Raw genomic sequence first — 13,943 nt, 5'->3', positions numbered from 1 at the left:
CAAGATTTGAACAGTTCACACTAGTGCCTGACTTTTCTCAACTGAATCTTGCTTGCAGAGATGGATTCCACAGCCTACACTCTGAATTTGACCCTAAAAGAAGAAGAAGAGGAAGAAGAGATTCAGAGTCGGGAACCCGAGGATGGCCCCACAGATATGCAGAAAGTCCGGATCTGCTCAGAGGGTGGCTGGGTAAGTGAGAAGATGGGTCCACACAGCTGTGAGGAGAGGAGCCGGCCTGGGAGCCAGTCTCCTCCTCAGGCAAGCACGGGAAGTAAAAATAGCCCAGCCCAGCCCGGTATGTTTGCATTCCTGAGAAAACAGTCCTGTGGCTTTAAAAGGCACTGTGAAGAATGGCGCTGGTTGTGGGAACAGTCTCTTCAGTCGTGCGGCTTATCATCGGTCGGACTGGAAATCTGAGAGGCAGAGGGAGAGGTTGTCTCCCACCTGGACCCCCGAATCCCCTGTTTTGCTTAGTGCCAGGCATGTCGCAGACACCAACTAAACGTTTGCTGACCCGTGTTAAAGAAAAACGAATTCTGACGCTCGTGAAGGTGGTGAGGAAGATTGCTCAGGACTGGAGCTTGGGGTCAGGGCCGATGCAGTAGGGAGACACGCGGGGCTTTCCAGCCGAGGATCCGGCGCGGGTGAAAAGTTACTGAGAGGCCATCAGGCACACGGGGAGTCTTCCTAGGCTGACTTAACAAGATTCTTGCTAAAGGCAGACTAGGGTGATCAGATGTCAAAGGTGCGGGAACCTTCCTCCTCTAACTTCGCAGGATTCTTGGTGAATCCGGGCCGCAGGCTGGGGACGCGGGGGGAGCCCCCACGCAGGCCTGGCAGGGAAGAGGGCCCAGAGGAGCCTCACTGACGTTTGGGAAGGAGAGGGGCTTTTGCACCCGCTGCTGGCTGAAGAGAACCGTTTGACATAAGACGTGGGGCACTGCCCCCACAGGCGGAGAGCTTCAGGAGGTGAGGCCGTGTGGTTCCGTGTGAACGCCTCTCCTCGGAGGGCACACGCCGGGGAGCTGCATGGCCAGGCGGCCCGGATTCAGGGACGGGGTGGTGGGCGGCAGAGGACGTGGGACACATCCGGACAGAAGACTATGATAGAAGTAGATGGAATTTATAAAAATACAAGAGCAGCGTGGTCCACGCTCAGCCATGCCAGTCGCTGGGGCCGCTAGGTTTTGCTCGTGGGCCAGAGCGCCATACACGCCTCCCCCAGAAAAGTGAGCAGACTTCACGCTTGTGCAAGGGGCGCTTCCAGACACCCCGGGGGTGGGTGAGGGGGGTGGGGAGCCATGTAAGCGCAACAGGCGTTTATTCTTATAATCGTGTGTAATTATCCCCAGTACACACTCGACATCATGACGTTTAGGCACAAATGGTAAAAACTGGAAATCCGCAACAAGTTGTGTTCCTGTTCCCTGGTCGGTTCTGTGTCTGGACGGTATCGGAATCCGTTATATCCTTCGCTTCCAGTAGGAGGTTTGTCGTCCTAGGATCCCGGGCGCCCCACCGTCCAGTCCAGCCCCCCTCCCCCACCAGAGGCCTGGGGAGCAGAGAGGTTATTACTTTGTCCCAAGGTTACATGCGTCCGCCGACATTTGTTCTTAAATGAGTATTTGTCTCTTAAGCTGGACCCTTAACAGCAGTGCGTTTTATTGTATGTACGCCGCCCCCGGGAGACACGCAGGCCACCAGGCTCCGGGTCCGGGTCCGGCGCTGTGGGCGGCCCTGCGGCTTTCCTTTCGTATCCCCCGCCCACCCCCACCGCCTGTCTAGTTCTGATCCTCGGGCTGGGGAGACCCTCGAGGACAGGGGTGAGTCCCATCCGGCCTGGAGCAAGACCTCAAGGCGGTAGAAACCCGGGCTTGAAGGCTAAGTCGGCCCACCCGGAACATCCGGATAGCATGGAGAACCTTGGAAGAAACGGGTGCGGTGAAGGTGGCCGTGGGTCGGGAACAGCCAGAAGGGAGTGAGGCGGAGACCCCGCTTGGCGGGGAAAGGAGGAGGCAGCTGGGGGAGAGGGCTTTTGTCTGCCCTCTGTCCGGGATCGCTGAGCACAGTGCTGGTGGTCTCGAGACCGGACGCCTGGCCTGGGGTTGCCAGGCTTGCGGGGCAGGTGGGGGGCTGACCACTATCCCTAGCACGGTGTTCGGGGCAGTCAGCTCAAGGCAGGGTCTCGTTCGGCTGGAGAACTCAAGAGGCTTTTCTGCCGAAGGCGAGCATGGACCCGATCTTGAGCAGTGGGAATGTCCCCATCCCGTCCTGGGGACCTTTGGCAATATCTGGAGACGTTTTGGGTGGGGGTTGGGGAGTGGGAGGTCCTACCAGGCATCTCCTGGCGAGAGGCCAGGGCCGCTGGAAACATCTGCAACGCGCAGGACAGCCCTCATGACAAAGAATTCTGTGGCCCAAAATGTCAGTAGTGCTGGTGTTGAAACACCTTGTCCTGGGGCACGAAGCCAGGGGAAGAAGAGAAATGAATTCTGTTCCTTAAATATGTCGTTGGGTTGCAGAGAATCGTGGTAGGGTGATCGATCAAAGCCTTTCCAACGGAAGAACTCTGCCCTCCGTTAGGATAATGGAGTCCATAGGAGGATTGGAGTAGAACTCGAGATTCGGGTAGAGAAAGGGAAGAATGCACCCGAACTGAGTCTTTTTCCTGAGTGGCCCTGGCCTGGGGAGGAGACCGGCTTGCACCACGGACACGGGGAAAGCGGGAGCCGAAGCCCCGAGAGGAAAGCTCGCGTGCAGAGTCGGAGGTGGAGAAGGTGAGAGGCAGGGCAGGCCAGGGGCCGCCCTCTCCCCGGGAGCTGTGCGGGACAAGTCCTTGCCCAGCTCTCCCGCGAGGCCGGGGCTCGCTAAGTCTGCGTGCTAAGCGGCCTGCTGGAAAAGTCTGGGCTTTGGGGTCAGGCTTTCTAACTCTGTGACTGTGGGCAAGTTACTTAGCAGCTGCTTCCTCACCCATGAAAGTGGGGTAGTGATTCCCATTTCTTTATATTGCTTAAAGGATTCAATAAGATAAGTATTTATAAACATGTAAGAGGGGAGCGCCTGGGGGGCTCAGTCGGTTGAGTGTCTGACCTCGGGGCTCAGGGCATGGTCTCCCGATTCACGAGTTTGAGCCCCGCGTCGGGCTCTGTGCTGACAGCTCAGAGCCTGGAGCCTGCTTGGGATTCTGTGTCTCCCTCTCTCTCTGCTCCTCCTCTGCTCACCCTCTGTCTCTCTCTCAAAGATAAACATTAAAAAAAAAAACAACAACACAGACAAACATGTAAGAGGGAGTGCCCTGCACAGCCTGGCATACAGCAGGTGCTCTCTCGTGCACTGGTAACAGCCCTCCCTCTGCTCGGAGGCCTGCACCGGGTGGTTATGCAGCTTCGTCAGCGTGAGGCTGTGCGGGGTGTGGGTACTTCCTGACAGTCTCCCGTGGAGACGGGCTCTGGAATGCCAGCTTGCGGGCAGAGCAGGGCAGTACCTACAGGCCGAAGGAAGAACACCTATGGGACGCGTCCTGCGTCTTCTGAGGGAAGGGGGAGGGCAGGGATTGAGGGTCCCCGCCTCTGAGGCCAAGGTGGGGTGTTTGGGATTGAACACAGGCTGCCTGGCTCCGGGGTTTTGCCCAGGGCAGGCCCTGTTTACCTTGTGCTGTGCTCAGCCAGAGAAAAAGCCTCTGTGGAGAGAGGGGAGGCCGGGGGAGGCCGGGCCGAAGGCTTGCTCAGTCCTCACAGAGGGTTGCTGTGAGGAGAATTTCTAAGCCGCTGGACCGGGTGTCCTGGAGCATAATGTGGGCTTGTTTCGAGATCCTCTGTGGCTCCGTCATGAATGTGAGGACGTGAATGTGGCGCCGGTCGGCCTCCTTACAGCTTGGGGCTCCTGACGTTTTTACCAGGCCTAGCACGGTTTTCTTCTGTGAGTGTCGGGGGCCCCTCTGAAAAGACAGGCAGAGCCAGTCCTGTGTCCCGTTTTATCAGCAAAGGGAAGGGGACTATAAATAGGTATGGCCTGGATCTGGAATTTCCTAGGGAGAGAAAAGGCCAAAAGGAGAGTTGTTCAGAAGGCTGGGAAGTGAGAAGGGGTGGGGTGGAAAATTCCTGGCTGACCAGCTTCCCAGATGATGAAGTCTGAGGGGAACCTAGGATTCACCCACGTTTACCTCCTAGTGTTTCACCCTCACCCTGAAGAGGAGGCTTGGTTTTCTAAGAGACAGATTGTAATGATTATGTGAACCTATTCTAAGAGCAACCAGAGAAAGGAGATTTGGATATTGTTTGCTTAACTCTTTTATTCAAATACACGTTTTGGGGGCACCTGGGGGGCTCAGTCGGTTAAGCTCTTGGTTCCGGCTCAGGTCGTGAACTTGTGGTTTGTGAGTTCGAGCCCCACATGGGACTCTGCGCTGGTGGCGAGGAGCCTGCTTGGGATTCTCTCCCTCTCTTTCTCTCTGTCTCTGCCTCTCTCTCCCCCCCCTTGGCCCCTCCCCTGCTCACACTGTTTCTCTCTCTCTTTCTCAAAATAAATAAACTTAAAAAAATATGTTCTAAGTGATTACTAGCCACAGGAAGTGTCCTAAGCTTCGGGAGGTGGAATAAATAGCATAGGTGTTGCCCTCCGTGAGCTTGGATCCTAGTGTAAGGAGCAGACACTAAACCAAGAGAATACTGCAGTGTGATGCGCGCCCCCAGGGTGTGGAGCCCGGGTCCCAGCGGGTCTGCGCTGGGTCTTGGAAGATGGGTGGGTGGGTGTCAGCCAGGCCGCGTCCGGCAGGACCACGGAGGCAGTGGGAGAGCCACGTGGGGGGCCCGAAAGGTCAGGGACCGGTGCGCCAGGCGGCAGCAAGCCCGGAGTACAGCGAGGGGCGAGGGGGGTGCGCAGGGCTTTGCTCTTGGAGGAGCTGGAGCCCTGACCTCAGCGTGGAGCTGCGTCCCGGTCTCGGCCCTGCCGTGTGCTGGCTGCATGGCTTTGAGTAGCAACCAGGCCTCTCTGAGCCCGGGCCCTCCTGGAGTAAATGGGGTTGCTGGGGAGCCGCAGGGCCTCCCCCCGCAGTGCTCCCCGCGCGGGGCGCTGGGGGTGGGAGGGAGGGCGCGGGCAGCTCTGGCGACGGAGAAAGGCCAGTGGGTGCGAATGACCGCCGGCCGCGCCCCGGAAGGAGCCACGGACCGAGCGGGCGCCAGTTTCTGAAGCCGACGGCGCGGGCTTCAGCCTTGGATGGCCCTGGAGGCGGGGACCCCGGGGCGGCGATTCGTACCCCTGAACGCGGCCGGCTTTGCAGTAGGACTTTTCGTGACGGAGACACAAGGGGGGGGCGGAAGAGCGGGGAGCCTGGCCCCTNCCGAGGCGCTCCACTCCCTCCCCCCGGAGTGCGGCCCCTCCGCGTCCCCGCCCCCGTGACCCGAGGGGGGGGTGTGTGTCAGCCCGCCCGTCAGGCCCTCAGCCCCTGTGACACGAGGGGGGTGGTGTGTCAGCCTGCCCGGCCGGCAGCCGTTGAGAAGGCTTGTTCCCTGCCAGGTGCCCGCCCTGTTCGATGAGGTGGCCATCTATTTTTCCGACGACGAGTGGGACGTTTTGACGGAGCAGCAGAAAGCGCTGTACCGGGAGGTCATGAGGATGAACTACGAAACCGTCCTGTCGCTGGGTAAGGCTTGTTTCCCTCAGTCTCCTGGAGCCGTGGGCCCAGAGCACTGTCCGCTCTCTTCCCTGGCGCACCCAGCACCCCCTTCTCCCGAACTTGGCCTCTGGCCCCTCGATGCCTGTGCCCATGGCGTTTCCTGTTTTGGATCCAGGCAGGATATACACACTGTGTCCTGCGCCAACCTGGGCCGGCGCTCAGCCACCCTCACCCGACCCAGATGTTCACATCAGGAAAAATCGAAATAAAAAATAAATTACAGCCCTGACCTAAGAAAAGTCGCCACAGATCTGGGCCCGGGTCTCACGGAGGGAAGGCAGGCCTCTCTGTTACCCCGTCAGCCTCAGCTGCTTGGGAACTTACCCCCAGGGAATCCTTGCCCCCCTCCCGGCATTGACAATCCGTATAATTAGGATGTAGCCAGCTGGAGGGGTTTCCTCCTTTCTCATCTAGGTACCAGAATGTTCACCAGGTCAGGGACCTGCCCAGTGAAGTTCTTTTCGCTATTGCTCGTACCAGCCCTCATTAGCAGAGATCCAGAAATGCCCTTGGACAGACTTCTTTCCCGTCATGTTTTCTTTTTAATTACCCCTGAGCCCGTTCCCCCCTGGCTTTTGTAAACCTCCACGTGGAGAGAGTGTGCGCGAGGGTGGGGGGAAGGTATTCCTTACGTATTACAAAGTACTTATTTTGCTCCAAGGCAGCAACACACAGCTCTTATGTGTTTTATTTCCCATGGACAGAATTCCCATTCCCTAAGCCCGACATGATCACTCGGCTGGAAGGTGACGAGGAGTCTCAGAATTCAGACGAATGGCAGCTCCAAGGAGGAAGCTTTGCAGGTACTACAGTGAAATCACTCAGCATGCGTCCGGGGAGAGCGTTGTGAACCGGGATCTTAAGTTTCCTTGTACGTTGTGTGGGGCACCTAAGAGCTAAGGCAGGTTTGTGAGGCAGAAATATTATGGGCTTTGGATTTTCAATATCTTTCTAGGGCTGTGTGACTTGAGGCCACTTCATTCACCTCTCTGAGCCTCCATTTCTTTCCCTGTCAACCGTGGGTAATAAGTCTCAACGTGCAACCTTGTATGCTCAGGAAGTAGAGCAGGCTCGTGGGGCGTTTGGTCCTGTGCACGTGCAGGTGAAGGACGCCGCCTCAGCGAGCCACGGACCCTCGAAACCTGAGGAGAGTAATGGGACACAGCATGCAGCCAGGGCGGCGTACCCTGGGTTCTCGCCCGTTTCATCTCAGAAGAAGCAAGAGCAGCTGTAGTACGTGTGTGAGCAAATGTGTCTGGGAGGCGCATGGTCCTTGATTCACAGCGCAGTTAGGATACCGGCTGGATCAATCCAGCTTCTAAGCAGCCAGTGATTTTATTTGCCTTCCCTCTGTAGGTGAGGGTTTAAAATGCCATAGTTCGTTGATTCTCAGACATGTTTTCCCCCCACTGCGGTAACATCTCTGAAACTGAGAACTCCTCTTAAAATGGACAGCATTTTTTTTTCTTTTTCAATGGTGTATCTTGCAACCGATGGCCCCATAGTCTAGATGCGATCACGATAATTTCCCAAGTCCTACCCAGTTTCTGCGACCACATTCTAAGTACAGAAGTGCTGATTTGGTCTGAGGGAACTAGTGCTCTGCCTTATAAGTGTAACTTTGCTAAGTATGGTGTTGCCCTAGCTCTTCTCGGCAGAGGGGACGTGAGTCAGGCCGTGATGCCTCTGAATTCTGTGCTACCGTATTGTAGCATGGCTTCTGTTTGGCTTCTCATCTACATAAAAGCGATTTTGACCCAAATGTGGCCCCGCAAAATGCCCGTGGGGGCCAGGTTCGGCACCTGCGTTCTGGTCCCAGCTCTGGCACTGGGTCGCTCAGCCCCCTTGATGTATTACTTCATTTCTGTGGCTGCACCTGCAAAGGAGTGATGGTGCACAGGTGCTGTCAGGTACACCCAGGTACTGTGGGTACACCCAGGTACTGTGGGGACACCCAGGTACTGTGGGGACACCCGTGCGGCGACCACAGGAATTGGCACACGGGTAAGGACTGGGGAGGCGTTTTCTGTTGTTTAAGTTACTCCTTCGGGTGACCCTCAGATTACGACAGTCTTTAGCATTTTGACCCAGAAAATCAGAATAGGCCAGACTGCCTTTTACTTACTGTCGTTATGTCTGCCCGTCCCTGTTTGTGTCCCAGAAAACGAGGAGTTGGACGTCAAGCCCCCGGATTGGGTGGGGCCGATGAACGCCGCCCCCCACTTTCCTCAGCCTCAGCACCTGGACGGCTTTGGCCTCCGCCTGCCCCGGGAGCTCACGGAGCTGCCCGAGTGGAGTGAGGGGTACCCCTTCTACATGGCCATGGGCTTCCCGGGGTATGACCTCTCCGCGGACGATCTCGCCGGCAAGTTCCAGTTCAGCAGGGGCATGCGGCGCAGTTACGACGCGGGGTTCAAGTTAATGGTGGTGGAGTATGCCGAGAGCACCAACAACTGCCAGGCCGCCAAGCAGTTCGGGGTGCTGGAGAAGAACGTTCGAGACTGGCGCAAGGTGAAGCCGCAGCTCCAGAACGCCCACGCCATGCGGCGGGCGTTCCGCGGCCCCAAGAACGGGCGCTTTGCCCTGGTGGACCAGCGCGTGGCCGAGTACGTCAGGTACATGCAGGCCAAGGGGGACCCGATCACCAGGGAGGCCATGCAGCTGAAAGCTCTGGAGATCGCCCAGGAAATGAACATTCCGGAGAAAGGGTTCAAGGCCAGCTTGGGCTGGTGTCGGAGGATGATGCGAAGGTATGACCTGTCCCTGCGGCACAAGGTGCCGCTGCCCCAGCAGCTGCCCGAGGACCTGACGGAGAAGCTGGGCACGTACCAGCGGAGCGTGCTGGCGCTGCGCAGGGCGCACGGCTACCAGGTGGCCCAGATGGGGAACGCCGACGAGACGCCCATCTGCCTAGAGGTGCCCTCGCGGGTGACGGTGGACAACCAGGGCGAGAAGCCCGTCTTGGTGAAGACGCCTGGCAGGGAGAAACTGAAAATCACCGCCATGCTGGGCGTCTTGGCGGACGGGAGGAAGCTGCCGCCCTACATCATCCTGAGGGGCACGTACATCCCCCCCGGCAAGTTCCCCAGCGGGATGGAGATCCGGTGCCACCGCTACGGCTGGATGACGGAGGACCTGATGCAGGACTGGCTGGAGGTGGTGTGGCGGCGGCGGACGGGCGCGGCGCCCAAGCAGCGGGGCATGCTGATCCTGAACGGCTTCCGCGGCCACGCCACCGACTCGGTGAAGAGCTCCATGGAGAGCATGAACACCGACATGGTCATCATCCCCGGGGGCCTGACCTCGCAGCTGCAGGTGCTGGACGTGGTGGTGTACAAGCCGCTGAACGACAGCGTCCGGGCCCAGTACTCCAACTGGCTGCTGGCCGGGAACCTGGCGCTCAGCCCCACCGGCAACGCCAAGAAGCCGCCCCTGGGCCTCTTCCTGGAGTGGGTCATGGTCGCGTGGAACAGCATCTCCAGTGAATCCATCGTCCAGGGGTTCAAGAGGTGCCACATCTCCAGCAGCCTGGAGGACGAAGACGACGTCCTGTGGGAGATCGAGAGCGAGCTGCCGGGGGGAGGGGAGGCACCCAAGGAATGCGACCCCGAGAGCGCGCCGGAGGGCAACTGACAGCTGGGGACACCAGGTAAGCGCCCCGCGCCTTCCCGGCCAGACCTGTTCGTGTTCCCCCGGCCCTTCCCTCCCGCCGCTGCTCTCCGCTCCCGGGCACCCTGAGGCCGGGGGTACGTGCGGCGGGTAACGGGCCGCCAGCTTCTCCTCATCCGACTGCTGTTGCTTGGCTTGTTTTGTGGGCGATTCGCTCCCGGCCCCGGACCCCCTCACGAGGAGAGCGGTCGCGCCCAAGTGATCTGGGCCCAGAGGAGCATCGCCTGACGTGGCTCAGTTAGCAGACCGTCTGCTCTGAAACGCCAGCTTGTTTCGTTCCCTTGGGAGTCGCGGGGAAGAGCAGGGCCGGGGCGCGTGTCTGCCGCTCGGAGCGGCGGTGCTGTCCGGGGCCGCGGCCGGAGGTGCAGGGGGAGCCCCAGGCTGCGGCCTCCGCTCTCCGTCCCCGCGTGGCCTGCGGGGGCCCACAGGGACCTGGAAACAATAGCGTCGGTTCGCTTTTCCCTAGGATTTCAAAAGAGTTTTAAGACATGGTCTTACTCTCATAGTGCCCTTCTCGGGGGTGGCGTGAGCAACGGCGGTGACCTCACGCGGCCCACTGCCGTCCGCAGGGTAGATTTGCAACTGGAATCTTTGCGCCAGAAAAGGAGAAGACCGTGGGCGTGTCTAATACCTCCGTGCGTGCAGCCTGAGGACTGAGGGCAGTAGGTCTGGAATGTTCAGAGTCGCCTACAGAAGGGCAGCTCCAAGAGGAAGTGGAGATGGGGACTGACAGCACTAGGGGGTGTGAGCCTACACGTACCTCCCCCAGAACACGTGTGTGCACACACACGCATGCCCACACGGGGATTGACAGCACTAGGGGGTGTGAGCCTACATGTACCTCCCCCCAGCACATGCGTGTGCACACACACACATGCACACACGGGGACTGACAGCACTAGGGGGTGTGAGCCTACACGTACCTCCCTCCAGCACACGCATGTGCACACACACACATGCACACACGGGGACTGACAGCACTAGGGGGTGTGAGCCTACATGTACGTCCCCCAGTGCGCGCGCGCACACACACACCCCTTGAGAGAGAACAGCCAGCCAGGCACAGTGGGAAATGTACAGAAAGAACAAGCAATTCATTTTACCCTCTTGCTCTCATTTCCCTAATTGTCAATTAATTTTTTTCCCTAGACACAGTGTTTAATATGAAGGTTATTCTTTCCTTTACATAGGACCTAAAACTATCTTGACGCTTCTTCTTCCTTTTGACGTTTCTTCTTCCTTTTATAGCGTAACTAAGGGGTTCCGTCCTAGTTGTTTTCTTCTCCAAAGGAGACGCTAATGAAATCTTTGGTCTCGCTCCTGGCCGCACAAGTGCGAGAGTCCCCTAGGTCTCCTTCCCTGCCCCGAACCAAACTGTGCTCATGCCATGAACCTCGCTGGAATTCTGGGACCCCCTTATATAACCGTGGCGTCAAGGAGGCGTTCTCATTGTTAAATCCAAATCACCAAAACTGCTTTTCTGTCCCTCTCATGTCCACTATCCTTTCCCTCCATGAATTCAGCATTTTTCTGCTAACCGCGATCAGACTGAATTCCAGGGAGTTTTTAAGTCTTGTCGTATTTTACATTTTGTTGCTTTCCCTCTCCTTGTTAAATAACGTGTGTGTGTGTGTGTGTGTGTGTGTGTTTAATTTTCTAAGTTCTTTGCTACCAGAAGAGGAAGGGGAAGAGACAGGGCAAGGAGGCAGCTATAAAGATAGGTATTTACGTCCACTATCAAGCATGACCTTCTGCCCATCATGACCGCCAGTTCTTCCGTCAGCTGCCCTTCTGCGCACTGAGGAAGTGAGAGAAGCTGTTGGGGATTCTCGGTAAAAGGAGATTTAGTAGTGCACAGATGGGCAGAAGACTGGCTCTCTTCATCTGTTTGGGAATCTAGTGGAAGAATCGAGTTTGTTAAAATGTATACGATTTCTAAAGTCCGGTGGGTCAATTCACACTTCGGCTCTCTGTTTTCCAGCACATGGCACTGTTTGTTTGAAAGAGGTGAGAGGAAAATCCTCAAGAAGATACCTCCGAGTGTGGACGCACAGGCAGCCGCAGAAGGCCGGGGGGCCGAGCGACCCCATGTCCGGACTGTGCCCCCTGTCCTGTGACACGGCCCACCCCACCCCCCATCCACCACGTGTCAGAAAAGCCTAGGACCCTTGATTTCAGTGGAGACATGATTAGGGAAGAAACTGCGTCTGCCCCATTTCTTTGTGTTTGAGAGATTAATCCAGGTGTCCATCTAAAGAAAGCTGTAAATATGAACGAACAAAGGTATTTCCTGGAGAAGAGGCTGTTCGTTTGTCACCAACAGGAGACCCCTGTGGGCCCAGCTCCACTGATGTCCCCTCTGCGGAGAGAACCTCCAGTACATGTTTTCTTTCGCCTTTAAAAATGCTTCCAAGAGCAGAGCCTGTCCCCACAAAGGTCAAGCCTGCAGAGAAGGCCTTGTAGAAATGAGTCCCGTATGTATACCTGCTACTAGACTCTTCCTCTTTTGGACAAAGGAGATACTAATAGTAACAAAACTCGGGCCTCCCGGCCCGGTGCCCGCAAATGGCTTTTCCACAGACGAACTAGGTTACGGTGGAAGATGCAGGTTAGCGGGCTCTGCCGTTTTAGTTACCTTCCCAGTCTCATTGGCAGCTAGACTTTCTTAGGGTCTTTGGTGGCCCTCTGTGTCATTCTGTTTAACGATGGGGCAGCGTTTAGTACACGGCTCCTCGGTGTCTCAGGCTGCCTGCGGAAGAAGTCGCTCTAAGTTACCTGCTGTCCACATGGCACAAGGCTCCCTGACCCAGCAAGACCTGCTGTTGGTTTCTTTAATGTTTTTATCACAAGGACATGAGAGGAGGCGGGCCTTTAGCCGCAGCCGTTCCAAGGCTTCTAATATCCGTCTGTCCTGCAGGAATAGATGGGCGGTCATTGGATTTTTACATCAGAGTAATCTGCATTCCCACACACGATGAGCGTTATGAGAACATTCCGAGCTCTCTGTGCTACAAAAAAACCATGCCAGGACCTTCTAGACAAAGCCATTGCCAGAAATGTCATTCCAATGTCTGATGTGCAGAACAGGCCACCATAACCACTTTTCCTTCCGGTAGACTCCGCTCACAGACTGGACTGTTCTTGGCATCTTGAAACACCTATTTCTACTCAGGTACTCATTCTCCTGTTAGTGACCCGCCTTCCTCATCAGTTTAAAAGCCAGTTTTCCTCCAAGGGAGGAACTTTCACTTCATTTCTGGTATCTGAATAACTTTCAATTTTGGGACTCTTCCCAGTTTGCATTCACCTGTACTGTATTACCTGTTCTCTCAAATGGCATCTGAATACAGCTATTTTCCATTCCAGAAGTTTCCATTCCCTCCACTTCTGCTTAGTTTACCCTCCACTGCCCTGGTTCCTGGCCCTTTTCTCTATGTCCTGTTTTACTTGCTTTGGGAGCTTAAATTTTATAAGATCTAATTTTGGGTTCCTGCATCGGAGCCGTAGTTTTCTCGCAGAGAAGAGTAGAAAATGGGTTCGACTCCTATGTCATTCCACCACCATCTTCTTGAGTCTCATCATCAGCTGAGAGATGATGCCTTACAGGTTGCACAGCACTGGAACTTTATCCTAGAGTAATGGCTCTACTGTCAGGGTGTTTCTGGGCTCATTCTTCCACTGAATTATGATCTATGCTTAACAGAGTCCCAGTACAACTATTTTGCAGAATGGCTATTACCCTAGAATTACTAGAGCACATATCGAGACATAGTTGTACTCCCCAGTAGGTAGAAATTGACCCCAACAATAAACTTTGATAGTAAAGACAATGGGCTCTGGTGCTTTTATTTATTATTGACCTGCTAGCATTGTGAAAGGTCACGTTTCAAACTCTTTTAGGTTTGATTCTCCATTCAGTCTGGGGGGTGGGTGTGTGTGTTAACATCCCTGAATTAAAAAAGCGTCTGCTCATGGGAGGGCAATATAAATGTCGGTGTCTGAAGATAAAGGGAAGAAAAATGATAGCGTAGTTTTAAACTCAATAGCCCAGGGGTGGGGAGTTGCGGGGAGGCCTGGCATAAATAGCTTTTTCCCTCATTCAGTCGTGTTTCAGGTGTTCTCAGGGACGGCACCCACCAGATCCCATGAGGGAACTCCACAGAGGGCTGTTCACCTCAAGTGAGTGAAGACACGCTAAACAAGTTGATGAACAGAGAGGAAAACTTAGTTTTCACAAATTTCTTTAAAAACAAAAGCAAGAAGAACCTACCTGCCCTTTCGTGGTGTGCTTTTAGTTAAATTACTCCTGACAATCCTCCATGCCCAGAGACTCGGTTGAATAAGTAGTGGTCTGCGCTCCAAGAGTAATCCAGGCTCTTTTCCTTCTCCAAACCATCCGAATCTGGTGCTGACCCAGTCTGCTGGGCACGGCATTTAAGTCTGTCCCCTAAAACCAAGCTTCCTTCCCTTTACCCTACATCCCGGAGGCATTTCGGCAGGAGCCAAAAAACGTGAGGGAACACAGGCATTCACCTGATGGGCAAAGAGTGATCCTTGAGAAGTTGATTGTGAGGTCCTACTGGGAATATCCTGATTT

The 13,943-nt window shown here is 55.7% G+C and overlaps 1 protein-coding gene across 2 annotated transcripts in view; it reads left to right on the top strand.

The window, feature by feature from the left end:
* The window catches only part of POGK (pogo transposable element derived with KRAB domain), a 13,898-nt gene extending 722 nt beyond the window's left edge, over positions 1 to 13,176 (top strand). The window contains exons 2-6 of one of the 2 annotated variants that reach the window (XM_077761794.1): positions 59 to 192; positions 5,518 to 5,644; positions 6,382 to 6,480; positions 7,839 to 9,326; positions 11,328 to 13,176. In XM_077761794.1, the coding sequence (XP_077617920.1) occupies positions 61 to 192; positions 5,518 to 5,644; positions 6,382 to 6,480; positions 7,839 to 9,310 (1,830 nt within the window). In that variant the 5' untranslated portion in view covers positions 59 to 60 and the 3' untranslated portion in view covers positions 9,311 to 9,326; positions 11,328 to 13,176. Of the gene's footprint in view, positions 1 to 58; positions 193 to 2,541; positions 2,781 to 5,517; positions 5,645 to 6,381; positions 6,481 to 7,838; positions 9,327 to 11,327 lie in introns of those variants that run through there. The other variant, XM_077761795.1, reaches the window with a different exon arrangement.
* The last annotated feature ends 767 nt before the right edge of the window (positions 13,177 to 13,943 follow it).

The sequence above is a fragment of the Crocuta crocuta genome, unplaced genomic scaffold (genome assembly GCF_008692635.1).
Source record: "Crocuta crocuta isolate KB4526 unplaced genomic scaffold, BGI_CrCroc_1.0 scaffold243, whole genome shotgun sequence".
In the NCBI taxonomy this organism is placed as follows: domain Eukaryota; kingdom Metazoa; phylum Chordata; class Mammalia; order Carnivora; family Hyaenidae; genus Crocuta; species Crocuta crocuta.
Note: the sequence above shows the minus strand (reverse complement) of the source record. Positions and strands in the feature narration are given on the sequence as shown.